Raw genomic sequence first — 27,640 nt, 5'->3', positions numbered from 1 at the left:
CTAATCTTTCAACCACATAATAAATCTTTTAACCAATTAATCTCTATAAATTGGTTTTAATTTTTATGGCAAAAAATCATTGTTAATATATTATAAGATATTATGATACAAAATACTATGAATTATTATCTCATTATTCAATCATATGATTTTTTTTATGATAAACAAAATTATTATAACAAAAATGATCCGATTTTATTTTCAAACCTTTCATTCATTTTCAATGTATATATTAGAATAACCAACTATGGTACAAAAAAAAAATAGTAGCACATTGTTTATTCTGTTTGTGGCTGTTACCAACTAACCAGATTTTCAAATTTAGTCACGGATAGATTTTTAGTTATCCACAACTCTATTACATGGATATTTGACACGTAAGTTGTAACGCTTAGGAATTCTTAAGAAATGATTTGATTAATCAAAGAAAATAAGAAGAGTTTGGTCTAGGATTGTAAACCACTTGGCTGATGAGGAAACATATACATACAAATATAGATAAATATGAGATGAAAGAAAGAAAGTTCAAAAGCTAGGGGTTTAGAACAGAGATAACGAAATCCAGATGGAGTAAGTGTGACAATAGCTAAAAAACAAAATCAGTGATCATTTGGTGTAAAAATAGCAAATATTTTAATCTCTAGAACCAAACCTAGTGGAACTATAATTTTTATAAAAAACAATAAAAAAAAAAAAGTTAAAGCCTCTCGCTTTCTACTTGGCTGTTTCATCATCTTCCTCCTTCTCTCCAAAAGACAACAGTCAACACAAATTCATAGCCCCACCAAGAAAAAAAAAAGTTTCCCAGAATCCTCTTCTGAATTTTTTTTTCCTACATAAAATAGGAAAATCACAGATCAAAACGGGGTTTATTGGTGGTTTATAAGTAAAACATCAGTACAAGTTTGTTTGTTAGTTTATTCCATTTTCTTGCATAATTTATAATTTTATTAAGCAATGGAGCCCCACCAGAACGACATAGACCATCATCATAATCAAACCACTGGTTCAGCCCAGCTGGTTCCATTCATGGGACCCAACTCTGGTTCAATCTCAGCAACCACTACCACCACAACAAACGCAGTCTCCACCATCTCCGCCCCAAAAACCATCGTGAAGCGGCCGTCAAAAGACCGTCACATAAAAGTGGACGGACGTGGCCGGAGAATACGTATGCCGGCGATCTGTGCGGCGCGCGTCTTCCAGTTAACACGAGAATTACAGCACAAATCCGACGGCGAGACAATCGAGTGGCTGCTTCAACAGGCTGAGCCGGCGATCATCGCCGCCACGGGAACCGGAACCATACCGGCTAATTTCTCAACTCTCAACGTCTCTCTCCGAAGCACTGGCTCCACTCTCTCAGCTCCACCGTCGAAATCAGCTCCTCTTGCTTTCCTATACGACGGGACCCACAACAACACATCCTCTGATGATCCGAGGAAGTTCATCGGAAGGACAGCGGCTCAAAACGCTGCCGTTTTTGGTTTCCAGCAACAGCTGTACCCTCCTCAACACATCATGAATGAGTCTAATCCTCTCACTAAATCATTCCGTGAAGAAGCTCTCTTCAAAGATCCTAATTTACTCGATCAAGAACCCGGTTCAAGCTCGCCTAAACCTGAATCTGAAGCTCCTGATCAAGAATCCGATTTAACCCGGTCGAGAACACAGAACATGATACCGCCGATGTGGGCGGTGGCGGCGCCAACACCAGCTTCTACAAACGCTGGTAGTGCGTTTTGGATGTTACCGGTCGGAGGAAGAGGAGGAGGTTCGGCCATCACACAGGATCCGTCGCAGCATATGTGGGCGTTTAATCCGGGTCATTACCCGAGTCGAATCGGGTCGGTACAGCTAGGGTCTATGTTAGTACAACAAACAGTGGGAGGTCAACAAGTAGGGTTAGGTGTTGCGGAAAGTAACAATTTAGGGCTATTTTCCGGAGGAGGAGGAGGAGATGGTGGTTACGGAGGTGGAGGCGGAAGCGGTGGTTGTGTTGGCCTCGGGATGAGCCTCAAGCAAAAAGCTCAACGGCATCAACAGCATCAAGTGAGTGACACTACTGAAGACCAAAACCCTACTATTGCTGGTTCTCCTTGAAGTGTGACGTCATAATTTGTCTACTCTCATTTTTAGTAATTTTTTGTTGTTTTTGAAAAGTGTGAAGGTGTGTGATTTATTGCAACTTTTGTCGAGGATTCCGATGTTAATATGGTTTTTAGTTTTGGTTTTTGGGATTGCCAAATTGTTTATTTAAGAAAAAGATGGATTATTTTTGCTTGCGTAATTACTATTGATCTTGAATTAACCAAGATAAAGTGAGTTTTATAGCTCTCTTTTTCGACAAAAGCAAAATATATTAATGGACGAAAAATAGTAATAAATGGAAATCTTTTTTTCCGTTGTCTCTCTTAAATTTCAAAAATCAAAACCGCTAATATATTTGAAATATTTCGAATTGATTACGGTTCGTCAAAAAGTAAGGAATATGAATAAAATATATGGTGTAGGTAGAGATAAACTTTATTGGGTGCATGAGCACCACATGTTTGGATACAAATGGGCTTTTTTCAGATTATACTATTAATTTGAGAAAGCAAAAAAAACTTGTGTTTGTTTATCATAGCATACTATTGTAATATCTACAGAAAAATTGTCCACTTGTGGAGCAACATGGACACGTCAGAGAGAACTGTCCGAGAAATCATTCCAGTTTGTTCACACTTCAAACTAAACGTTGATATTCGTGAGACATGGTTTTGTGTGTTCCTTAGATTCTGTGAGCCCAAGTCCAAGTCGTGATCATTTATCGGATCATGCATATAGTCAATAAGATGAGATTCCAGATGGAGAGAGACGAACAAAAAGGTATAAATGTGAGTTTAGCAAGTGCATTGGGGTTACAATTACAATAAGACTTCTCTCTTAATAAAACTTCTGCCATGACCTTTGTGGCATACAATTATTTTTTTGACGCCGTGACGTACCAAATTTATTTGGGGAAGTTGAAAACTTTGTGACTTAAATAGATACAATCCTTATAAACTATGGTCTGAATGGTATACAGTATATGGTATGTAATGTTTTCATGTTTTCACATTTTGAAACCATAGTGTCGCTTATTACATACCATTCACAATTATAAGCACATAATGAAGACTAACAAGCTATTTTTAATCTATCTCGTATATTTTAAATGTATAACTAGTTCATACAAAATTTTATTCATCTAATATATAGTAGACTTTTGGTGTTTTTTAATTTTTCTTGCCCTATTGATTTTTTTATATTTTTTTATTCAACTATTCCAGTCAAGTCATATATTTTACGAAAGTATATATAGAGTTTGATTGGTAACTTTTACCACAGTGATAAATGGTATATCTTTTTGATCGTTATCAATCATAATTTAAAAAAAATGTCTGCACCAAAAATAGTATCATTTATCTCTTACTTATCACTGTGGTAAAACATATTTATGCTTTTTCTAAAATATTATATTGTGTATTATATACCGATATCTTGTTTGAGGAAATTTGATTAATATTCTAAAATTGCTATATATTTTGAAAATTAATGTCTGTTTTAATTTTTTTTGAAAACTAAAATTTAATTAATGTCTGTTACAAGCATGTTCGGCTGATTTCATGAACTTCTTGAGCTTAAACTCCCCCAAATGAGGATCTTTAATTACCGATGCTAGCGTATATCTCTATTACAGATAAAACATGCTTGTGCCAAAAATCATGTTACTGAAATTACCAGAAGATACAATAACATCGGTTATGTTAGAGGGAAGTGGTGGTGAATAACAACTGCTCATTTCCTTTCAATATAATCTGTAGAAGAATTTACACTCTATATTATATATTACACTAACGAAAAATTAATATAATCGTGTGCATGATACATTAAAGATAAGTAAGATATGTCATTTCTAAGTTCTAAACCTTGCATTTTTAGAACGCAGCCAAAGTAAAGATACATTGTAACATCGATTACGTTGGTATGAGAAATTTCAAATGATTAAATTAAAATAATAGATTTAAAACAATTTTTATGTGTTTAATATATCAGGGATATTTGGTCATTTTAAATTCAAAAGGTTAGTTTTCAATCTTTTTAAAACAGAGGTTAGCTTTCAAAATATATAAAATTTTCAAAATATTAAACCAAATCTCCCTTTTTTCTAGTTCCTCTTGTAGGATTTAAGAATATTAAACTAAATCTATTTGGTTGAAAAGAGCTATGCCAAAACAATCGTTTATGATGTGGATCTCGCAACTAGATAGACTTCCAACAAAGTTAAGATTGGCTTCATGAGGCATGTTGAACCCGACAACCTGCAGCTTCTGCTTGCTTCATGATAAAACCAGAGATCATTTCCTGTTTTGGTGTGACCTGAGTTCAACACTTACCCCATTTTGATGGTGGTTCACTCCGGTGTGTCTTTCAGCTCAATCATTCATTTTGCTTTTGCTTCTCATTTTTTTTGACCTTTTTAACTTTTGCTTAATGAGCCTATTTTATTGGACTCAGATTTACACGCCCACGATTAGTCGATTACATTACTGATAACTTTTACAATGACTGTGTTATTAAAATCAAATATCACAAAATTATTTCAAACCCTGCATAGGATTGAATTTAGTCCCTACATTAAAATGTTTTTTCTTAAATCAAAGATTTTATTGCAAAAGAATAGAAAATAATTACACAGTTGGCCCAATAGTTTTACAGGCCCGATAAGAAGAGCACAAATGGGAACCAAAATTGAATGAATCATTCACTTTTTTTTTTTCTGATAAACTCTTTAGGTTGATTTGGCCAGCCCCGGTAGAAACGTACCGAAGTGCTATAGAGCGGATTTCTTCCTGGTTCAACGGTTCAATGAACACCATGAACTTCGAGCGAACTCAAGTCAACGGGCCATGAGATCGATGAGATCCAAATGAGCCATCATTCTAGTTATCCCGAGTTTGAAATGTTTTCCGACTAATGCCAAAAGATAGCCAGATCACCTATTACTAGACTACCATGTAAACTACTTGGACCTTTGGCCTAAACCCAGATTTCTCAAGAGAAGATCGAACATGGATGGAGTATATACAATCTTTCTTACCATTAGACCACAATCATGCAAGCCAGATCACGAGTCATGCCTTTTCATATTTTAATAACTTTCCCTCGATGTTATTTCTAATACACTTAACATCCATTTAAGAAAAAAATGCTTTCTATTCTCTCTCTCGGTATATCTTATCTTATATATAAAAGACAATCAACTTTCTCCAGCTGAGTGACACATCAGCAATGAAGAGAGTGACATCTGTCAATTTAAAATATTAATAAATAAATAATTAATTAAATTTAAAGTAAATACATTAAAGAACATATAAATAAACATTAATATATATATTTATATATATATTACAATGAATTCAAATTGATTTTCAATATACAAATTTTATAAATATTATATAATACAAAACCTTTTAAATGCACCATTCTATTTTCTTTTTTAAGTGATTTAAACTTCATTTTCAAATTAAAAATATAATTGAAATTTTAATGCAAGTAAAAAAATAATAAAACTTAATAAGTTTTAAGTTTAAAATAATCTTTTATAAAACTCCAACTAATAAAATTATAAACACACAAAAAAATTAAATAAATGATTAAAAAGTTATTAAAAATAATAGTAAAAAGAAGGGCGTCTACATAAAAATATCATACATGCTTTTTTAAATTAAAAAAAGTTGGAATCAATAATATATATAACCAAAAAATTCAAAATATCAAATTAAGAAAGTTAACAAATATTATATTAGTAAAATTTACAAGAATAAAAAAATATGAGAATCGAATAACAAATAAATATTTATCTCTGATATTCAACATATATTTTTAAGTGAACGATTACGTTTTTATACAAAAATTAAAATATTAGTTTTTTAATTCCTTATTATCTTGTAAGAAAAATTATACTATTTAGCACATTAGGTGTAAAAGAGATTACAAATAATATATCTTCAAGAAAAAAAAAGAAGAAAATATAATATTTTAAATACAAACATTGATTATAAACATAAAATTCAATAAAAATTATAAAAATATATTATTTAAAATATAAATTAAAACAAGATCCGCGCATATATGCGTGGGTTCTCTCCTAGTATATATAAAAGTTGCTCAACTTTCTCCTTATGAGTGACACATCAGCATTTGAGAATTGATATGGGAATGACATGTGTTATTTTTTAATTTAAAATTATAGTTTTTAAAGAAAATTAATTAATAAATTTTAATATGAAGTGTTAAACCACTCAAAGAAAATGCAAAGTCTTTTTATTAATTGATTCTTAAATAACATTTATGTAAATATTAAACAAAAATTTATGTTATAATTAATTAAAAATTAATATTTTTAATAACTTTTTGTTTTTAATAGTATTATATTTTAAATTAATTGATTTATAATAATATACTAACAAATAACAAATGATGATCATACTTAAAAAAAATACAAAATATATAAATTTGAAATAGTTGAAGAAAAAACTTATTTAAAATTACAGTTTTAAAAAGGAAAATTAATTAATAAATTTTAATATTAAATTTTAAACCACTCAAAAATAAGAAAAAAAATCTATTAATTGATTTTTAAATAACATTTATGTAAATATTAAACATGAATTTATGTTATAAACTCTTGATTTTTAATGATATTACATTTTAAATTGATTGATTTATAATAATATACTAACACATAATAAATAATAATTATATTTTTTCAAATAATGGATCCATCGAAACTGGTTTGAAACGATGGCGACTCTGGAGATTTAGCATGCGATCCAGCAAGGAAGTTTACTCACGGTTGATCTCGGTAATTTTGGCACTTATACGGACCATATGGGTATGTCATAATCTCTGTAATGTAAGGACCCGATGGAGAAAAGTTTTTTTGGGAATGGGATCTGTGATTCCCAGATCGGACAGGAAAGAGGAATCTCTTCAGAAGATGTGGAGAGATCCACAATTAAAAGTCAGCATCCCAAATCACAAAGGATCAGCGCAGGAAGAGATTCGGGTAACACATGATTTCTCGGTATATGATTGCCGGATCTGCAATGGAACTAAATCGATTACTTTGACTATGTATAGAAGCCGGAATCTCGATCAGATACAGACGGTGTGTCGCAATCGGAATACTAAGTGGAATATTTGGGAACAATCTGGGATCTATGTTTGGAATACACTATCAAATCGAGGATTTGGCTCCACCTATGAGATTTGCTTTGTGCAAGCGAAGGGATATAAGAGCAGGGGGAGATCGTAATGATTTACATCACACAAACTCCTCCAAACATTTTTCTCTTTTCTCTCTAACACACGGTTTTTCAATAGCGGTTAAGGCAATGTCTCAAAGCAATTTGCTTAAACACCAAGGGTCGGGATCAAAAAGTTCGGTCTCTCAGAAGAGAATGAGAATCACGGTGCCACATTTCGACAACACCAAGTTGATCGAAGCCTATGCAAAAACACTGATTGGTCGATGCATGAATCCCCAAATGCAAGATATGAAAGCACTCTTGTACATGCTACCATGGATATGGAAGATGGAGGATAGAGTTGCGGGTGCTGACCTGGGTCTTCGTCGATTTCAATTTGATTTCGACAGAGAGGAGGACATCAAAGAGGTTATGAAGATGGAGCCATTTCATTTTGACTATTGGATGCTGTCATTAGTGAGGTGGTCACCCATTGTGGATCCAAGTTACCCATCGCAGATCAAGTTCTGGGTCAGGGTCATCGGAGTTCCACTTCATTTCTGGGCGGATCTAACTTTTCGCACCATTGGGAAAGGGATTGGGGATGTCAAAGCAGTGAACCTAGATGAAGGGAAAATTCAGGTTGTCATCGATGGCTTCAAGCCATTGTGCTTTGAGACACTGGTGGAATTCCATAGCGGTGAAGAGACAACAGTCTACTTGAGGTATGAAAGGCTATTTGGATATTGTCGGACATGCTTCAGTTTATGTCATGACCAGCAAAAGTGCCCTACAAATGCGGTTTTTGGCGAACAAAAATCAGGAGAGGATCGATTTGATGACCCACGGCAAGGGACTGGTGGAGCATCTTACAAAACGGCGGTGACCTATGGAAGTAAAGGAACTAAGGATGCAGGCAAAAATGGAAGTTACGGGGTTTCTAGCTACAATCAGTACAAAGGAAAAGGGAAGAACTATGAGGCCAAAGAAGAGGAAAAATCAAATCATGCGGAAGAGGGAAATACACAAAGGAAAGGGAGAATGGAGTGGAGGTATAATGAGGGACATAACCGATCGTACAAGGCATCAGGATATGTTCCCACAGGAGAAAGGAATGCAACACAAGCGGCGTCATCATCAATGCCGGGTACAGAGAAACCAGCGGAAGTGGTACAGGAGATTGCTGATACCAAGAAGTCATCCCACGCAGATGCGATCGAGGATTCTCTGGAGGATGGAGAGGTGGTTAAGCAGATGGAGAAAGAGATGACTGACGGTGGTGGAAAACCAAACAAGATGGTGAGGAAAAGTTTAACGTTTGAGGATGAAACCTTAGTGGAGCATGAAGCGATGGTCAATACTCTTAGAGACCAGCGGGAAGGAGTTACAGCCGATATGACTGGTGCAGCCGATATGATAAATGAGCTAATGACGGATGCTGATATTGAGGTTACAAATCTTGGTCTTACGGACAATATTTTGGAGATGGAAGGAACACAAATGCAGGAACTGTTCTTGGATATGGAATTGGAGGCATCGCAACAGATGCTAAGTGATGAACATTTCTTGGTGGAAAAGGGAGAGTGCGCCGTCCTTCGCATTCTTCGGAGCTCATCGGGTCGGTCCAAGACGGCAGCGAGACAGGGGTTTCTTCCGAAGTTATGGCGGAAGCAAATAAGGCAGAGGGGAAGAAGAAGATACTCAAAAAAACCACCAACCAGTTAGTTGGCGGCTCTAAGAAGCGCCTGGTGCAGGCACTGGTATCTCCTCGGAAGAAACATGTGGGTAAATGATAGCAGGAATTTTTCAATCCTTGATCAATTCCTCAACTACTCATGTCATTGTAGCACTTGAGGTATCAATCCAAATGGAGAGATTCTAGACACTAGAACTATGAGGAGCTATCTTAATTCAAGTCTAACAAGCGGATGAGTTGGTAACAAGGTGATCTAAAATATAAAGTAAACAAAAAAACAAGCAGTAATTTAAGAACAAGCAACAAGACAACAAAACAAAGACTCAGATTCAAAACAAAGAGAAAGCTAAACCTCTAGATGTGATCATTGATTAGGGTGCTTTAGAGATTTATTCATGATGCTAAGAACAATAATGCAATGCAAGTTACTCTTTAGTCTAGACTTCAAAAGCAGATTAATTCATTCCCATGACAATAAACTCTTTGTAAATCACTTAATCAAGATTAATTCACCTTAAGCAAGATCAAGCAATCAACAAGCATAAAGTATCAAGTCTAATAATGACCAAACGGTTTCTATTTCAAGGAGACCGAATCTTACACAGAAAGCAGCAACAAGCAATCACATGATCTCAAAACCAATTAACTTAGAACTCAAATCTAGACTAATCTTCTCATGAAGGCATTAATCTCTACACTAATCCACTTTCAAACCAAATCATCATTTGTGAAATATGAATCAGTGAGCATTAAGAAACAGTTCTAATATGTCATTCATGCATTTAACAAATCATTCCCATGATGAAAAAGGCATAAACCCTTAGCTTAGCTCATTCAGACATTTCATCAAACACCTTGTGGGTGGAGAAATGACTAAGGTCTAGATCAGAGTGATGTGCAAAGATCTAGCATTAAGAGCAGCTAACTAAGGAAAGGAGATGAGAATCTAGAACCTAAACATCATAAACTGATCATCTAAGCACCCTAATCTACACACCTAGAAGCTTAAAAGATAACTACTCACTAATCATGATTAACACACCATTTCCTTTGCAAGAGGTGGTGTTAATCATGATTAGAAGCAGAGATGAGATGATTAGATGATAAGAAATAGCTTTAAGATGATTAAATCTGCTAGATATCTCTTGATCAAACTCGTTTTTACACTAAGAAGCAGAGAAAAAACAAAAAGAGGCAGATTAGAGGATAAGATAAAGCATAACTAGGGTTTTAGTCTCTAAAAACTATTTATATAAAAGGGTGTGGGCCGGGTCAGCCCAGGACAAACTGGGTACTGACCCGCCCTTTCTGGGTTGCTGGAGCCACCCCTCGCCATCTGAAGAAGTCTCACACCGAGGGCCATACACCAGGGGGTCATGTGCTGGGTTGAAACTTTGATGAACACTTGAAGAACATGCATGAGACTTGGCATTTGATCCGGTTAAAGCTTTGAAACGTGAAGAGGATTTGTTTGTGATCTGGGTTGGAGAGATGAGGACCTCGGCATACATGCCGAGGTGCCTGGTACCTGAGGTTTGTGTAACATAGGAGCTCGGCATAACATGCTGAAGGGTTCACACCAAGGTCTGCTTCAACACTTAGTCGTTTGGGGATCATTTTGGTGATCAAGGGAGCCTCGGCGTTGAAAGACCGAAGTCCTACCTCGAGGTATAGTTCCAAGGCTTCGTAAACATGCCTCCTCGGCATACATGCCGAGGTATTCACGCCGAGGTAGGACACAACACTTAGCTTACAGTCGCATCTCTTAAAACCCGAATTGAGCAGCTTCTCTTCTGTTCAGTGTAACTTTCAGCTCGTAACTCCAAATGACCTGAAACCAGTTCCATGAGAAAGATAACTCATTCAGCTCAATCTTTGGTGAAGAAACTATCGGCGCTTGGGAAGTGGAAGGCTTCCTGGAGGGCTCATCTTCGCAATGCATTTACACGATCAGAGAAAGGCGTCTAGACATGTGTCCATTCCGGAGACGTTAAATTATTGCTCATACATTTGAATTGGATGATCTTGGACGTTCTGGAAAGAGGACTCAAACATCTCTGATTCTTATGAAGACCCCGGAAACTGAATCTGCCTGGAAGTGCGCCGTCCTTCGCATTCTTCGGAGCTCATCGGGTCGGTCCAAGACGGCAGCGAGACAGGGGTTTCTTCCGACGAGCTCAACTTTCTGCTCACGCGTCCGAATTCCATTATTCCACTTGCTATGGAACCATGATCCAATCGTCTCCAACTTTGATGAATCCCCCGACAACTGAATCGGACCGGAAGGCTCCCCGGACAGGCGATCATTCAGGAGTAGGAATTTTTCAATCCTTGATCAATTCCTCAACTACTCATGTCATTGCAGCACTTGAGGTATCAATCCAAATGGAGAGATTCTGTTATGAACTCTTGACTCAGTTATCTCCAACTTTTATGAAGAATCCGACAGCTGAATCGGCCGGCAAGATCTTCCGGTGACGCGATTTCGGAAATGTATCTGCACCCAGGTTTTTTGGCCGAGAGACTTGACCGCGGTACGTGTTTTTGGCCGAGAAAGCTACCCGCGGGAAGGATTTTGGCCGAGGATCTTCGACTTTCAGTACAGCATTTTGCCGAGAAACCCAAAATTGCTCCTTTTTACCATTTTTGATCATTCCAACTCCATTTCTTCATCTGAATCACATCCTCCACTCCAAATTGGCTCCAAAAGCACCTGTTTAACACTCCAAAACATGCAAAACTCTCTTGGACCTAATGTAATCTCCTAAGTCCTAAAACAATGCTTAAAGACCTAAAATGCATGAGATAAGACATGATTTGGACTAAAATATGTACACCTAATGATGCAATTTATGAATATATCAACTCCCCCACACTTATCCTTTGCTTGTCCTCAAGCAAAAAGAACAAATGAGAGAGAGAGGTTGAATGCATTGGGAGTTCATATTTCCTTTTAGAGAGAAGTGATCACAATGAGAATTCAAGTTCATACTCAATTATGCAATACAAAGCCATACTCAGATATATTTCAACTCAACAAGGAATCTCCACAAGTTCTCCTCTCTCTCAACTCTTTCACATTCAATAAGCTTTTATCAGGTGAATCAAATGATGCAATGTTCAAATAGGCTGGCTTGGCTAGGGTAAGGTCATGAGATAAAAATGATCTCATCAATATTCAAGCGGGTGCAATGCAACAAGGATCTCTCTATGAACGACCAAACTTCGGCAGAATGCTAAAGGTAAAAAGCAACCGATGCATACAAGGGCAAGACTCATCACACCCCACACTCCACTCAAAGCGTTTCTCACTTGCTCACCCTCTCAGAATCCTCACTCTTCCCAATCGTTTTCTTTTCACTAGGGGACTCGCCTTTTTCTTTCATTTTCAAGCCTTGGTTTTCACTTATTCACACAGCTCTTTTCTTTCATAGCATATAGCCTCTTTTAGACACTTGAGCCTTTGGCTTCTTTTCATTTCAGAGACTATACTTTACTTTTTAGAACAACAGAGCTTATCTTTTCCAATTCAAGACTCGATTCTTTTTCTTTCATTCCCCTAGCTATCTCCACACTCTCTTTTCCACTCAGCTCACCTTTTTCCACTCACCAATAGATCTTTTCCCCCACACTTATTTCTCACCAATACTCTTGGTTCCTTGATGTTGGAACATATCACTCAATGAGCCAAGCCCTTGTCGCTCTAAACCTAACACTTTCTGCCAAGTTCAGTCCAAGGTGGCCTTACAATTCACACACGAACATTGGCTCGAAAGAAAGATGGGTTCAAGGTGAGGGAACTGATCCATGATGCGGATTCAGCTGCTTGAGCTAAGGAAGGAGGGTGGTAAAAGCAACGATTCTAGCTCAAGTATGTATGTCGGTATCCACAAGCCTATTCAAGCAATGCATCAAAAGATATTTACATTTCAAGTTCAGGGTTATCACTTAGCTAGAGTTGAGTTCAATTCAAACTTGCTTCTTAGATTCAAATCGTTTCAGACTTTGCAAGCACAGAAAAAGATTCACAAGCATATTCAGTTCAAGTTTTCAAAGTGATGTACTCTCTAGAAAACCTATCATTACTCCCAGCAAGATGCAACCTATATGATGCAACTAGACTCGATCCTAAAAATGTGAATGCAACTAGAATGAACATTTTTTTGTGAAAATTTTCTGATTAGATGCAACTACATGAGACTCAAGACTCAAAGTGGAAAATAAGATCAAAGAAAACATGATTAGTAAACACTAAACTCCTCCCCCACACTTAAATAACACAGTCCTCTGTGTTATAAAAGCATAAGAGAGAAGTGAAAGGAAAAAGCAAGAAAAATGCAAATGAAAAATTAAGAACTAGATGCATATGTACCATGAGTTTGGAGAGTTACCAGACTTGTTCATGATAGAATGGAGGCATTGGACATGGAGGAGGATGCTGGTGCTTTGAACCCTCTGCTTGGACTCAAGTCTCTCAAGCGTCCCTTTTTGTTCATGCTCGTTCAGGGACCCCTCTGCCTAGCCATGCCGAGGCTTCTATACCGAGGTGGACAAGTTTCTGTGTAAGTGGCAAGGGCACCTCGGTATTAGCTCAAGAACACCTCGGCTTTGGCTCTCCAAGGCTTCTCACAGCACTTTATTCCGTGAAGATCAAACATGAGACCTCGGTAATGATCATCTCGAGGTGCTTGGCCGAGGTGTCGGGTTCACTGCTCCTTTGAATCATAAGGCCGCCACCTTTAAGCTCCTCTCTGCACTTGTTCCTTCAAACCATTGAGCAAGAACGCTTTCTAGAACCTGAGATCACTTAGCAAACCCATCAAAACATTCTGAAAGACTAAAGAAGAGATTAAAAAGACTATATACAAGGATACGCTTGGGGTGTCTCCCAAGAGCACTTTGTTTAAAGTCACTAAGTTTGACTTTGTAAAACCTTTCTTAATGAGGGAGAGGAGGAGCTTTGATGCTCCTTGTCATGTCCATGAATTCAAGCATGAGGTCCTTGTTCATCAGCTCTTGGACACCACCAGATCCCTTGTCTATGAGTTCTTGTGTGAGGATAGCTCTGACTTTGGCAAATGGTCTTGATCTCACATTGCCTTTAACTTTGTATTCCACAGCTCCACCATCAAACTTCCATGGAGTGAGAGCTAAGACTTGAGAAGAAGAAGACCCAAGAGTGAATGGTTTAATGCTTGTTGGGCGCTTGTCTTGGGACTCTGAACCATTGCTTTTGTTGCTGCTGATCTCTTTCTCACCTGGTGTAGGAGGTGGAGATTCCAAGCAATCCTCATCATCACTAAAGAACTTCTCACCATCAATGAACTCAAGATCAAGCTCTCTTTGGTGTTCTTTCTTTTTCTCACAAGCAGCAAACGGCTGATCCTTCTCTTTCATTCCACAAGTCCCCACATACGTCATCTCAAAGTTTTGAAACTCATCACAGAGACTTACAGACACATAAGCTGGCGGTTCAATAGCTTTTTCTTCTTTCTGAAGCTGTTGTTCGGCCTTTTCTTCAGCAGTAATCTGAACTTTGTCTCTAGAAGCTCCATGGATGTCTTTTATAGCGAAAACTTCAGTTCCAAGGGTCACCTCTCCACTGAGTTGCTCAATGTCCTCATTGTCTTGTGAAGAAAGACCTCTAAGAGCAATGTCTTCTTGTGGACAAAAGAGTACACGTTCTATCTCCTTTACAGCAGCTTCATGATCTTTGCTCTCCATGTGATTCACTTGAGAGGTTAAACTCTCTATTTTGTTGTGGAGATCATTGTATGAACGCTTTACTCTTGTTGTGAGCTCATCTTGTCCCTTCAGAAGTTGTTGGAACATGCTGTTCAGCTCCATTTCTTGAGTCTTTGAAGCAGCTTGCTCTTGTGGAACAGACTCTTGCTGAAAACGAAGCTCCACCTCAGTTTTACCATCTTGACAATATTCAGTATCAAGCTCTTTGTATCTTTCATTGCTCTTGGCCAAATTCTCAACAAGTAACTCTCCTTGTTCTATGGTAAGAGTCGCAAAACGCCCATTGCTAGCTGCATCCAATGTCCATTTATGCTCTCTATCAACTCCCCAATAGAAGATACTAAGAATAGCTTCTTGTTGGAACCCATGATGGGGACAATCTCTAGTGTTGCTTCATCAAAGGTCTCATGGATTCTTTGTTTGAAGCCCAAGATGTCTTTCCTAGCTTGGATAGTCCTTTGTATGGGATAAAACCTTTGGAGGAAGATCATCTTGCAATCATACCAAGAATTTACCAAGTGGGATGGTAATGCTCTCTCCCATTTGCTTGCCTTTTCTCCAAGTGAAAATGGAAACAAGATGAGCTTGATACTGTCGTGGGGCACTCCTCCAGTCCTAAATGTGTCACACAACCTCTCAAAGCAGTCCAAATGATCATATGGATTCTCCATACCAGACCCCAAGAACTTAGTTTCTTGAATCAACTTAACCAAGCTTGCTTTGATCTCATAGGCCGCAGCTTCAATTGGAGGAGGGTGGATGCCATACCTCTTTCCATGACTACAAGGAGTGTCACAGCTTCCAACTGTTGGCGTTTTCTTTGGAGCTTGGGTCAGTGCTGGAGGTTGTGGCTGTTGTTGCGGTTTTGGGACTGGAATAATGCTCTTGTGGACGTCCATCTCCAACAGCTCAATAGAACGTGTCTTTCCATTTCTCTTCTTGTGAATTTGGTACCTTTCAAAGCTCAAGAGAATCAAGGAAGACAAGTTAGTAACAATGAAAAAGAGAAAATTCATCATCTCAAAGAGATGCATGCTCTTAGTGATATACATTAACATGGTGAAAATAAAAGCTTAGTAAAACAAAAGAAAACAATGACTTGATCTCAAGAAGATCCAAAGTTCTAATGCTAGAATGAACTCTCCAATTGGCAACGGCGCCAAATTGATAGCAGGAATTTTTCAATCCTTGATCAATTCCTCAACTACTCATGTCATTGTAGCACTTGAGGTATCAATCCAAATGGAGAGATTCTAGACACTAGAACTATGAGGAGCTATCTTAATTCAAGTCTAACAAGCGGATGAGTTGGTAACAAGGTGATCTAAAATATAAAGTAAACAAAAAAACAAGCAGTAATTTAAGAACAAGCAACAAGACAACAAAACAAAGACTCAGATTCAAAACAAAGAGAAAGCTAAATCTCTAGATGTGATCATTGATTAGGGTGCTTTAGAGATTTATTCATGATGCTAAGAACAATAATGCAATGCAAGTTACTCTTTAGTCTAGACTTCAAAAGCAGATTAATTCATTCCCATGACAATAAACTCTTTGTAAATCACTTAATCAAGATTAATTCACCTTAAGCAAGATCAAGCAATCAACAAGCATAAAGTATCAAGTCTAATAATGACCAAACGGTTTCTATTTCAAAGAGACCGAATCTTACACAGAAAGCAGCAACAAGCAATCACATGATCTCAAAACCAATTAACTTAGAACTCAAATCTAGACTAATCTTCTCATGAAGGCATTAATCTCTACACTAATCCACTTTCAAACCAAATCATCATTTGTGAAATATGAATCAGTGAGCATTAAGAAACAGTTCTAATATGTCATTCATGCATTTAACAAATCATTCCCATGATGAAAAAGGCATAAACCCTTAGCTTAGCTCATTCAGACATTTCATCAAACACCTTGTGGGTGGAGAAATGACTAAGGTCTAGATCAGAGTGATGTGCAAAGATCTAGCATTAAGAGCAGCTAACTAAGGAAAGGAGATGAGAATCTAGAACCTAAACATCATAAACCGATCATCTAAGCACCCTAATCTACACACCTAGAAGCTTAAAAGATAACTACTCACTAATCATGATTAACACACCATTTCCTTTGCAAGAGGTGGTGTTAATCATGATTAGAAGCAGAGATGAGATGATTAGATGATAAGAAATAGCTTTAAGATGATTAAATCTGCTAGATATCTCTTGATCAAACTCGTTTTTACACTAAGAAGCAGAGAAAAAACAAAAAGAGGCAGATTAGAGGATAAGATAAAGCATAACTAGGGTTTTAGTCTCTAAAAACTATTTATATAAAAGGGTGTGGGCCGGGTCAGCCCAGGACAAACTGGGTACTGACCCGCCCTTTCTGGGTTGCTGGAGCCACCCCTCGCCATCTGAAGAAGTCTCACACCGAGGGCCATACACCAGGGGGTCATGTGCTGGGTTGAAACTTTGATGAACACTTGAAGAACATGCATGAGACTTGGCATTTGATCCGGTTAAAGCTTTGAAACGTGAAGAGGATTTGTTTGTGATCTGGGTTGGAGAGATGAGGACCTCGGCATACATGCCGAGGTGCCTGGTACCCGAGGTTTGTGTAACATAGGAGCTCGGCATAGCATGCTGAAGGGTTCACACCAAGGTCTGCTTCAACACTTAGTCGTTTGGGGATCATTTTGGTGATCAAGGGAGCCTCGGTGTTGAAAAGCCGAAGTCCTACCTCGAGGTATAGTCCCAAGGCTTCGTAAACATGCCTCCTCGGCATACATGCCGAGGTATTCACGCCGAGGTAGGACACAGCACTTAGCTTACAGTTGCATCTCTTAAAACCCGAATTGAGCAGCTTCTCTTCTGTTCAGTGTAACTTTCAGCTCGTAACTCCAAATGACCTGAAACCAGTTCCATGAGAAAGATAACTCATTCATCTCGATCTTTGGTGAAGAAACTATCGGCGCTTGGGAAGTGGAAGGCTTCCTGGAGGGCTCATCTTCGCAATGCATTTACACGATCAGAGAAAGGCGTCTAGACATGTGTCCATTCCGGAGACGTTAACTTCTTGCTCATACATTTGAATTGGATGATCTTGGACGTTCTGGAAAGAGGACTCAAACATCTCTGATTCTTATGAAGACCCCGGAAACTGAATCTGCCTGGAAGTGCGCCGTCCTTCGCATTCTTCGGAGCTCATCGGGTCGGTCCAAGACGGCAGCGAGACAGGGGTTTCTTCCGACGAGCTCAACTTTCTGCTCACGCGTCCGAATTCCATTATTCAACTTGCTATGGAACCATGATCCAATCGTCTCCAACTTTGATGAAGCCCCCGACAACTGAATCGGACCGGAAGGTTCCCCGGACAGGCGATCAAATTGATAGCAGGAATTTTTCAATCCTTGATCAATTCCTCAACTACTCATGTCATTGCAGCACTTGAGGTATCAATCTGCTTTGATTCCAACTGTTCTGAACTCTTGACTCAGTTATCTCCAACTTTTATGAAGACTCCGACAGCTGAATCGGCCGGCAAGATCTTCCGGTGACGCGATTTCGGAAATGTATCTGCACCCGGGATTTTTGGCCGAGAGACTTGACCGCGGTACGTGTTTTTGGCAGAGAAAGCTACCCGCGGGAAGGATTTTGGCCGAGGATCTTCGACTTTCAGTACAGCATTTTGCCGAGAAACCCAAAATTGCTCCTTTTTACCATTTTTGATCATTCCAACTCCATTTCTTCATCTGAATCACATCCTCCACTCCAAATTGGCTCCAAAAGCACCTGTTTAACACTCCAAAACATGCAAAACTCTCTTGGACCTAATGTAATCTCCTAAGTCCTAAAACAATGCTTAAAGACCTAAAATGCATGAGATAAGACATGATTTAGACTAAAATATGTACACCTAATGATGCAATTTATGAATATATCAGTAAAAACATTAACCGGAAAGGGGAAGGAGCAACAACAACTGCTTTTAAGGGACCATCACTCCCGAGTATGGAGCAGAAGCCAACACCGTAGGTAGTAGATGAGAGTACTTAGCTGGAACTGCCAAGGGGTCGGAAGTCATTGGACAATAAGCTACCTTAGGGAGATTTGGAAGAAACACCGACCTGAATTCTTATTTCTTTCAGAAACAAAAAAGGATTTTTCTTTTATGCAAAAGTTTCAATTTCATTTTGGTTATAATAAATTGTACACGGTGGAACCGAATGGTACAAGTGGTGGTCTTGCTTTATACTATGATAATTCTTTTAATGTCAACATTTTATTCTCAAATAATAGGATAATTGATATTGAGGCAATGGTACAAGGAAAAAATGTGTTTTTGACTTTTATTTATGGAGATCCGGTGCCAAAATCAAGGGATCAGGTTTGGGAACGCCTGACTCGGATAAGCCTAACTAGGACAGAACCATGGTTTATTATTGGAGATCTAAATGAAATTTGTGGCAATCATGAAAAACAAGGAGGAAATCTTCGAAGTGCCTCTACTTTTGTGTCCTTTAACCAAATGATAAGGGACTGTGGTTTTATAGAATTCCCATGTTTAGGAAACCAAATGTAATGGAGGGGAAGACGGAATTCCAAGATTGTCAGGTGCAGACTAGACCGGGTACTAGCAAATGAACATTGGCATGATCTTTTTACACAATCGTATGTGGAATATCTAGCAATGATTGGCTCAGACCATAGACCAATAGTTGCTACAATCGAAGACAAAATAACGATGGATTGGTTGCGATGGCTTTATGGACTCAATTTCAAAGGGATGGGACATACCCCTGTCAGGAATCAATTTCAAAGGGATGGGACATACCCCTGTCAGGACGCAATGGGGCAGTGGTGGAAAAACTCATCAATTGTCGCCGAGAAATCTCCAAATGGAGGAAAAATACTTTACCATTTGGTAAAGAAAAATTAAATAATCTCCAAAAGGACCTAGAGGAACTACAAACTGATGATAACCGAACAGAGGAGGAATTAACGGAAGTAATAAAGAAACTAAAGGAGGCATATCGAGAAGAAGACATATATTGGCAGCAAAAAAGTAGAAACCAATGGGCAACAATAGGTGATAGAAACACAAAATTTTATCACGTGCAGGTTAAACAGCGACGGGCAGCAAACAGGATAATTGGTCTCTACAATGATGGAGGAGATTGGGTTTTAACAGAAAAAGGGGTTGAGCAAATTGCGGTTAAATATTTTGAACGATTATTCACTACGACTAATCCGACGGATTTTGATCAGTCTCTCCAGGAAATTACACCAATGATCACTGAACAACAAAATGAAATGCTAACAGCAAAGGCTACAGAGGAGGAAGTAAAAGCAGCAGTTTTTATGATGAATCCAGAGAAAGCGCCAGGTCCAGATGGAATGACTGCACTCTTTTTTCAAAAGGCCTGGCACATAGTAAAGACGGATATAGTACATTTGGTAAATGAATTTCTAGAGACGGGGAGTTTTGACAAGAGGTTGAATGTGACAAACATATGTCTAATCCCAAAAAAGGAGCGACCTACGCGGATGACAGAATTGCGACCCATAAGCTTGTGCAATGTCAGCTACAAAATTATCTCAAAGGTTTTATGCCAAAGACTTAAGAGATTGTTGCCTAAGGTTATCTCGGAAACACAATCGGCTTTTGTGGCGGGGCGGTTGATCTCAGATAATATCTTGATAGCGCAGGAGATGTTCCATGGTTTACGAACCAATAACTCATGTAAAGGAAAATATATGGCAATAAAAACAGATATGAGTAAGGCGTATGATAGGGTTGAGTGGTCATTCGTTGAGAATTTACTGAGGAAAATGGGCTTCGCGGAGAAATGGATTACTTGGATGATGTGGTGTATTACTTCGGTACAATATAAGGTCCTTCTGAATGGTCAACCTAGAGGTCAGATACAACCACAAAGGGGATTACGCCAGGGTGATCCGCTATCTCCTTATGTTTTCATCCTTTGCACGGAAGGTCTAATCTCAAATATAAAAAAAGCAGAAATGGACAAAACTCTAACCGGATTAAAAATAGCAAGAGCAAGCCCAGCTATTACACATCTACTGTTTGCGGATGATAGTTTATTTTTCTGCAAAGCAAATACGGAAGAATGCCAAAAAATTCTACAAATACTTAAACAGTATGAATCGGTTTCTGGACAACAGATAAATTTTGAAAAATCTTCAATTCAATTTGGCCATACAGTCCCAGTAGCAATTCAAGATGAGCTAAGATGGCTTACAGGAATTGATAACATCGGAGGAATGGGAAAATATTTAGGCCTCCCTGAAAGCTTGGGGGGAGCCAAAACAAAAATTTTCAATTTTGTTGCGGAAAAACAACAAGACAGAGTAAATGGTTGGACAGCAAAACTCTTATCTAAAGGGGGAAAGGAGGTATTGATAAAGTCAGTGGCATCTGCAATGCCTACATTTGTCATGTCATGTTTTCGATTACCGAAATCCATAACAACGAAACTTATAAGTGCAGCAGCCCGATATTGGTGGAGCTCGAACGGCCAACAAAAAGGAATACATTGGTTAGCCTGGAAGAAAATGTGTCGACATAAGACCGCAGGGAGTATGGGTTTTCGATCAATAGAGGACTTTAATACGGCACTACTCGCAAAGCAACTCTGGCGATTATTGGACAAACCGGACTCTTTATTTGCAAGGGTCTTCAAAGAAAGATATTATCGAAACGGAAATCCACTGGATAATATTCGCTCTTACACCCCTTCTTATGGGTGGCGGAGCATGATATCGGCTAGACCTCTGGTTCAAACAGGACTAATCAAAAGAGTTGGCTCAGGGTGTTCGATCTCAATATGGAATGACCCTTGGATACCAGCTTCTCGCCCGAGGCCAGCCACATGTAAAGGGTTTAACTACTACCCAAATCTAATGGTCAATCATCTGGTTGACCCGGTTACTCAAACTTGGAACCTAGGATTGCTTAGTGCCATCATTGATCCAGTAGATGTGGAAATCATTCGTGGAATACCCACGAGTCGTGTCTATCGACCCGATACACTAGGATGGCACTTCACGAAATCAGGTAGATATACGGTTAAATCTGGATACCAGGTAGAACAACAAAAATCAGAGGGCAGTATGGAAATTTACTATGGTCCAGAGATAAAGCCACTACAGGCACACATCTGGAAACTACGGTGCTCACCAAAATTGAAACATTTCATTTGGCAAGCACTATCGGGCTGTTTACCAGTACTGGCAAACATAAAGAAGCGAGGAATAAACTATGACACTTTGTGCGCTCGTTGTGGAACGGAAGAAGAAACCACAAATCATGTTCCATTTGAATGCCCTCCGGCAAGGCAGATCTGGGCTCTCTCAAAGATCCCAACACCCTTGGATGTCTTTCCAATCTCATCGGTTTATGCAAATTTTGATCATCTATTTTGGAGAATTCCCAGGAATACAAAACAACAGATTTTGCATGGATCTTGTGGTACATTTGGAAAGCAAGAAATGATAAGGTTTATTCAAATATTGACAGAGATGCACAAATAACTTTGAAGATTGCGGAAACAGAAGCAAGTATCTGGAACGAAGCACAAAAGGAGGAGAAACATGTTGGAAATAATATCGGAATTATGGATCGAGTTATCACGCAGTATGCAGGATGGAGATGTTTTACTGATGGATCCTGGACGGAAACAGAAAAAGCTTCCGGTTTAGGTTGGTATTCGTGCAAAGAAGGCGATGCAGAGGTCGTTATGGGTGCAAGAAATGTCAGGCGAAGCTTATCTCCGCTACATGCAGAGCTGGAAGCCCTCATTTGGGCGATGCATTGTATGATAGCAAACTACAAGATGGAGGTAGCGTTCGTCACAGACTGCTCCGAGTTGGTGAAGATGGTGTCTATACCAGAGGAGTGGCCAGCGTTTGGATTACACCTAGAAGAATTTGAGAGGAGTAAAGGAGTTTTCACTTCCTTCTCTATATCTCTTATTCCACGAGCGAAGAACAGATCTCCTAGCACGCAGTGTTCGAGTCTACCCTCAAGACATGATCTATGTAAACTCAGTACCTCCAAACTGGACTTCTATGTCCTCGTAGGTACTTAGGCTGTTGACAAAAAAAAAAAATAATTATATTTTTTCAAGAAAATACAAAATATATAATAAATTTGAAATAATTGATGAAAAAAATCCGCACTTTATGTGCGGGTATTCACCTAGTATATATAATATATGTCAACAATCTTCCCAACGAGTTACAACACAGTTTCGGATTGTGGATTTTGTCGATCAAACCGAAGAGGATAAGGGGGGTCTGGGCTCGGGTCAACGGGTCTTTGGCAGGTCATAGTTTTTTTATATTGGGGTTCCGCCCGCAAGTGTTTACAAAGGAAGTAGAAATCGGTTTGAGCTTGGTTTAAGCCCATTTTCATACCAAAAGGTATATAAGCAATAAATTAATGCATAGGAGAGAAGATAACTTACAGAGAGACACGGTCAAGAGTATGTCTTCTTCCTTCAGCTTGTGATTTCATCTTCTGCGTTCGTCGTCATGTTCACGTCTCAGAAGTAAGGTTGTTAGTTTTTGTTCTTTCTTCTTATTGTACCTGAAGATAGAGAAACACGTGATGTTGAGAGACAAGGAGATATCTTTATTGTAAACACTTGACTGTTTTCTAGTGGATCATTGAGAGGACAGTCTCTACCAAAAGGAAACTAGATTAACAAATTTCTTGTGTCTTACTTGAATCAACAACAAACAAACGTATCACGCTCAATTGATCGAAGTAGTTCAGGTTTAAGAGTTAAGATTAGAGGTTGAATTCAATATTAAAACCTCACATGGATTAAAAGAAAAGTCGTTTTTGGTTACAGTAATGTGTTCAAGCGTGTCTTCAACAACCCTGAAGAGCTGGAGAGAACGTCCTCCATCTTCATATTCACTAAAGATCCAAAACTTCTCCTAACTCCAGAAATCAACAATCTTCTCTAATGGGAAATATCAATCCCGTTGTTTTTCCTCTGGTGGATACAACTGGTACGTACCACAGATTCATTTAGTGCCACTAGTCCCTAAATAGTCTAATTTTATCTTTTATTGTCGTTAAGTTTTGAAAAAGAGTGTTTCAGCCTCACTTATGCAATATTGTTTGTAAATAAGATCAGGAGAATGATCATATACCCAAAAAGGAACGACAAGGTCGATGGAAGTGGGTTTATATCAATGTATGTGGAAATAGATAGCACAAGCCTCATGTCAACAGCGAGGTGTTTGCAGATCTCCGCTTTTTCGTCTTTAACCAAAAAGAAAATAAGTTCTTTACTATCCGTACGTATGTACATGTCTTATAGTTCATACATATTTACTAATTCTACATTTTTTAATCTTTAATATTTTTGTATATAGATGTAGAATCCAAGCCGTTTAAGAGCATGTACATTAGTAAACCCTTCTTTGGGGTTCATAAAAATATAAAAGTAATTTTTTTGGGATATATGAACAGAGAAGAATCTGTGTGAATTTTGTGTCTCCATTAGTGAACCTGGTTCACAGATTCTAAAAAAATGCTGGGACTCGAATAATAGTCGAGAGAAAATTGTGGAAGAAGAGAGAGAAAGTGAAAAATTTGTTTGAGAACAAACAAATTAGTAACCTACACGTATTTTAAAAGCCCCTTAGAATGAGGTTCATAAAATCCTTCTCTAAGAGACAGGTTCACAAGAAAATGACATTTTTTTTATTTATTTCACTTTGCCTATGTTTTTGTGCCAAAAATCCCCCTTGAACCTTTAATGCATATGGTCTAATACATGAATAACATTGTGGGAATTTTTGCAAGTACTTCGGCTAGATACATTCAAGGACCTTAAAAATGGATATATCTTCGAGGGAGATGTTATCGTTGCTCCACCCCCAACAAATTGGGAAATTGATATGATGCGAAGAATATATGTGAGGAAGAAGAAATCGAATAAAACTGAGGAGAAGAAGGATTAGTCAACATTGCAAGTTGACCAAGAAAGACTCTTTGATGAAAAGAGGGTTTACGTTTATAGATAGTATAAATATAGACTTCTGTATGTTCTTCTTCCTTATACATTTTCTTGTTGTAACAAACTCAGACGCTATAAGTCTTGATTGGGATTCGATCGTGATGAGATCAATCCAGTGAATGTATCTGACTCTTCTTAAATTCAATCAGATATATACTTTTACAGAGAGTTCCGAGTTACAAACTTAACAAATTGGTGCGTTGTGACGTCTTGAATTGTCGCGATTCAAGGTGGGAAATGGAAGAACCTATAGCTCAATTACCGGAGAATGAGAGCTCGATGGAGATGCAAGCTGATATTGAGTTTATCAAAGAAGGCTGGGAAAACAATGCGAAGAAGTTCGACGAACTGAGTCAGCGGATTACGTTTCTCGATCGACGATTGCAAACTCAAGAAGCGGAGATGCACGCTCAATCACAGATGTTGACGACGATAATGTCGAAGCTTGATAAGCTAAATCCGTCGCATCGGAGGGAGCGTGAGTTGTCAAAGTCGGTTGCGACAACGTTAGGGCATGTGCTGGTCACCCGTTTTGCTGGGGTCAGTTAATATTTCTTAATGACTCTTCTCATTAGATAATATGTAGCGCACTTGAATGCAACAACATAGAAATCGTTTCTTCTGACAATTTCAAAAGGAAAAACTAATCCTTTTCTTTTGTTCTCATTTGTGTGTATGAGTTTACATATGCAGAAATAAGCTCACGTTAATAATATATCTCGGCTGTTTACAATCATTTTGACATATTTAGTTTTTGTGGATATAGGTGTCTGCCATAACCGGTTGGTTGATCCTGCAAAATAAAGCAATGGTAAACGACATTCTTTGTATCTTTTGTAAACTGTGGGCCAAATTTCTCTTCTCTTATATAAACTTTATATTTTGTGTATAGAACAACAGGATCAGAGATAAAGAGTGGCGGCTAATGGAACCACTACAAGAAACTCGCTGGTTAACGTCACTAAATTATATTCTCTAAACCGATTTTAACCTTTTTAAAGAGACGGATTTTAACGTCATTTAACAAAACGACATTAACATGTGACGTTAATTGATCCTTGCACCGCCCATGTCTGTGTAAAACCTTTAACAAGAATTAGGTCTAGGGGTTAATTTAGTTCCATATTCTAAGTTTTGTAACTGTAATTAACATAAAATAATAGGACCAAATTAATGTAACCCGTATCTTGTAGATTTCCATTGTTCCCCACAGCCATAGACCATTCCACTTTATAGTTACCCTCGAACACTTTCATGAACATTATTTTCTCTTTCTTATATTTTGCTTGTCCACAATAAGCAAGAGAAACCCGAGTTAAGTTCCACCCATACAAAACAAAAGTATTGATTATTGTGAGGGATCGACGAATCAAATTGTTAACACGTCAGCAGAGGGCGATAGCAAAGGCGACAGCAAAGGCGAATTAGTGTTTTCGGTTTCCTGCCCAAGCTAGGGCTCGGGCGGCATGGAAGCGCAGGAACAGGAGGTTCCGGCGTCACCGGCGAATGAACGGACGGAGGTAGGAGTGGCGGAGGGGAACAAATCGATGGAGATAGCGTTGGAAAGCAGAGATGAGGCGGGCCAGTCAGGAGACCAAGCTTTACAAAGGGGAAACTCTCAGGTGGATGAGGTGATTCCGGTCGAATCATCTGATCGTGGTACGGTGTTGTTAGGCAAAGATGGAGACGTCTTAAAGCCAGCTGAAAATCCAGGCAAATCGTGGACTGATGTTGTTTGCAAAACAGAGGTTCTGCAGCGATTTGATTTGGATGAGGAGGAAGTGGATGGTGTTAAGGCTTTCCGGGTTCCGGAATCCCTGTTGAATGAAGCCCCTTTGTGGACTGATTGTATTGTGGGAAAATTTCTCAAAACTGCACCACATGTGGGATCAATCCACATGATCGTGAACAAAATCTGGTCCACGGGAGATAAACAGAGTAAGATCGATGTTTACGTCGTGAATGCTACTACTGTCAAGTTCAGGATCAAGGATCGAAGTATGAGGGAAAGAGTTCTGCGACGAAGGATGTGGAATATCAAGGATATCCCAATGATAGTGTCTCGCTGGAGTCCAGTTGCAGAGGAGGCACAACCGGTGTTAAAATCAATACCGTTATGGGTCGTCTTGAAAAAGATACCAAGGAAAATGGATCACTGGAAAGGTCTCAGTTTCTTGGCCAGTCCAGTGGGTACACCAAAGCAGTTGCACTCTGACACAATATGGGTGAAACAATTTGATGTTGCTCGCATACTGGTGAAAGTTGACCTAACGAAGCCATTGCCGAGCTCTCATTGCTTTAACTTGGAAGGAACGCAGGTGGAGGTTGAGTACGAGTTTCCATGGTTGCCGCCGTTCTGCTCCTTGTGTGGAGGATGGGGTCATGTTGGAGATGAATGTAGGGCTAAGCATAGCCCTAAAAAAATTTGCAAAGGCCAGCAGATGTCTCGTCTAGGGAAGATGCAAGCCAACACTTAGGTGCAACTCATAAAAAAGCAGCACAAACAAAAGAAGCAGACACCGTAAGGGTAGAGACAGTGTTGAAATCCCTGTTGTCGTCGGTGACTAAAACGAAGAGCAGTAGCAGGAAAGAGCATTCTGTTCTTATGGAAGTGGCCAGTAGTTTGCCTCTGATCACTAATACTGATGAGAAACATGTGGAAGAAGAACCCACTAAAGAAAACGAGTGGCAGTCACCCCAAAAAACGTATCAAAGTCCTAAAAGAGACACCTGCTATAACAGAGGTAGTATCTTCTGGATCGCGATACTCAGCTTTAATGGACACGAATGAGGAGGAAGGTGAAATACGTTCTGAGAATGAGATTGAAAATTCAGTGGATAACCCAATCCATGAACGTGGGGACACATGAG

General features: G+C 38.7%; 1 protein-coding gene and 1 pseudogene across 1 annotated transcript; both read left to right on the top strand.

The window, feature by feature from the left end:
* Positions 1-503: 503 nt before the first annotated feature.
* Positions 504-2,284, top strand: LOC18015417 (transcription factor TCP23). Its single transcript, XM_006397397.2, has one exon. It carries the CDS (start codon positions 958-960, stop codon positions 2,101-2,103), a length of 1,146 nt encoding a protein of 381 aa, XP_006397460.1. The 5' UTR covers positions 504-957; the 3' UTR covers positions 2,104-2,284.
* Positions 2,285-23,592: 21,308 nt separating this feature from the next.
* Positions 23,593-24,713, top strand: LOC112086115 (annotated as a pseudogene).
* The last annotated feature ends 2,927 nt before the right edge of the window (positions 24,714-27,640 follow it).

This window comes from Eutrema salsugineum, unplaced genomic scaffold (genome assembly GCF_000478725.1).
Source record: "Eutrema salsugineum unplaced genomic scaffold, Eutsalg1_0 scaffold_23, whole genome shotgun sequence".
Taxonomy (NCBI): Eukaryota; Viridiplantae; Streptophyta; class Magnoliopsida; order Brassicales; family Brassicaceae; genus Eutrema; species Eutrema salsugineum.
Note: the sequence above shows the minus strand (reverse complement) of the source record. Positions and strands in the feature narration are given on the sequence as shown.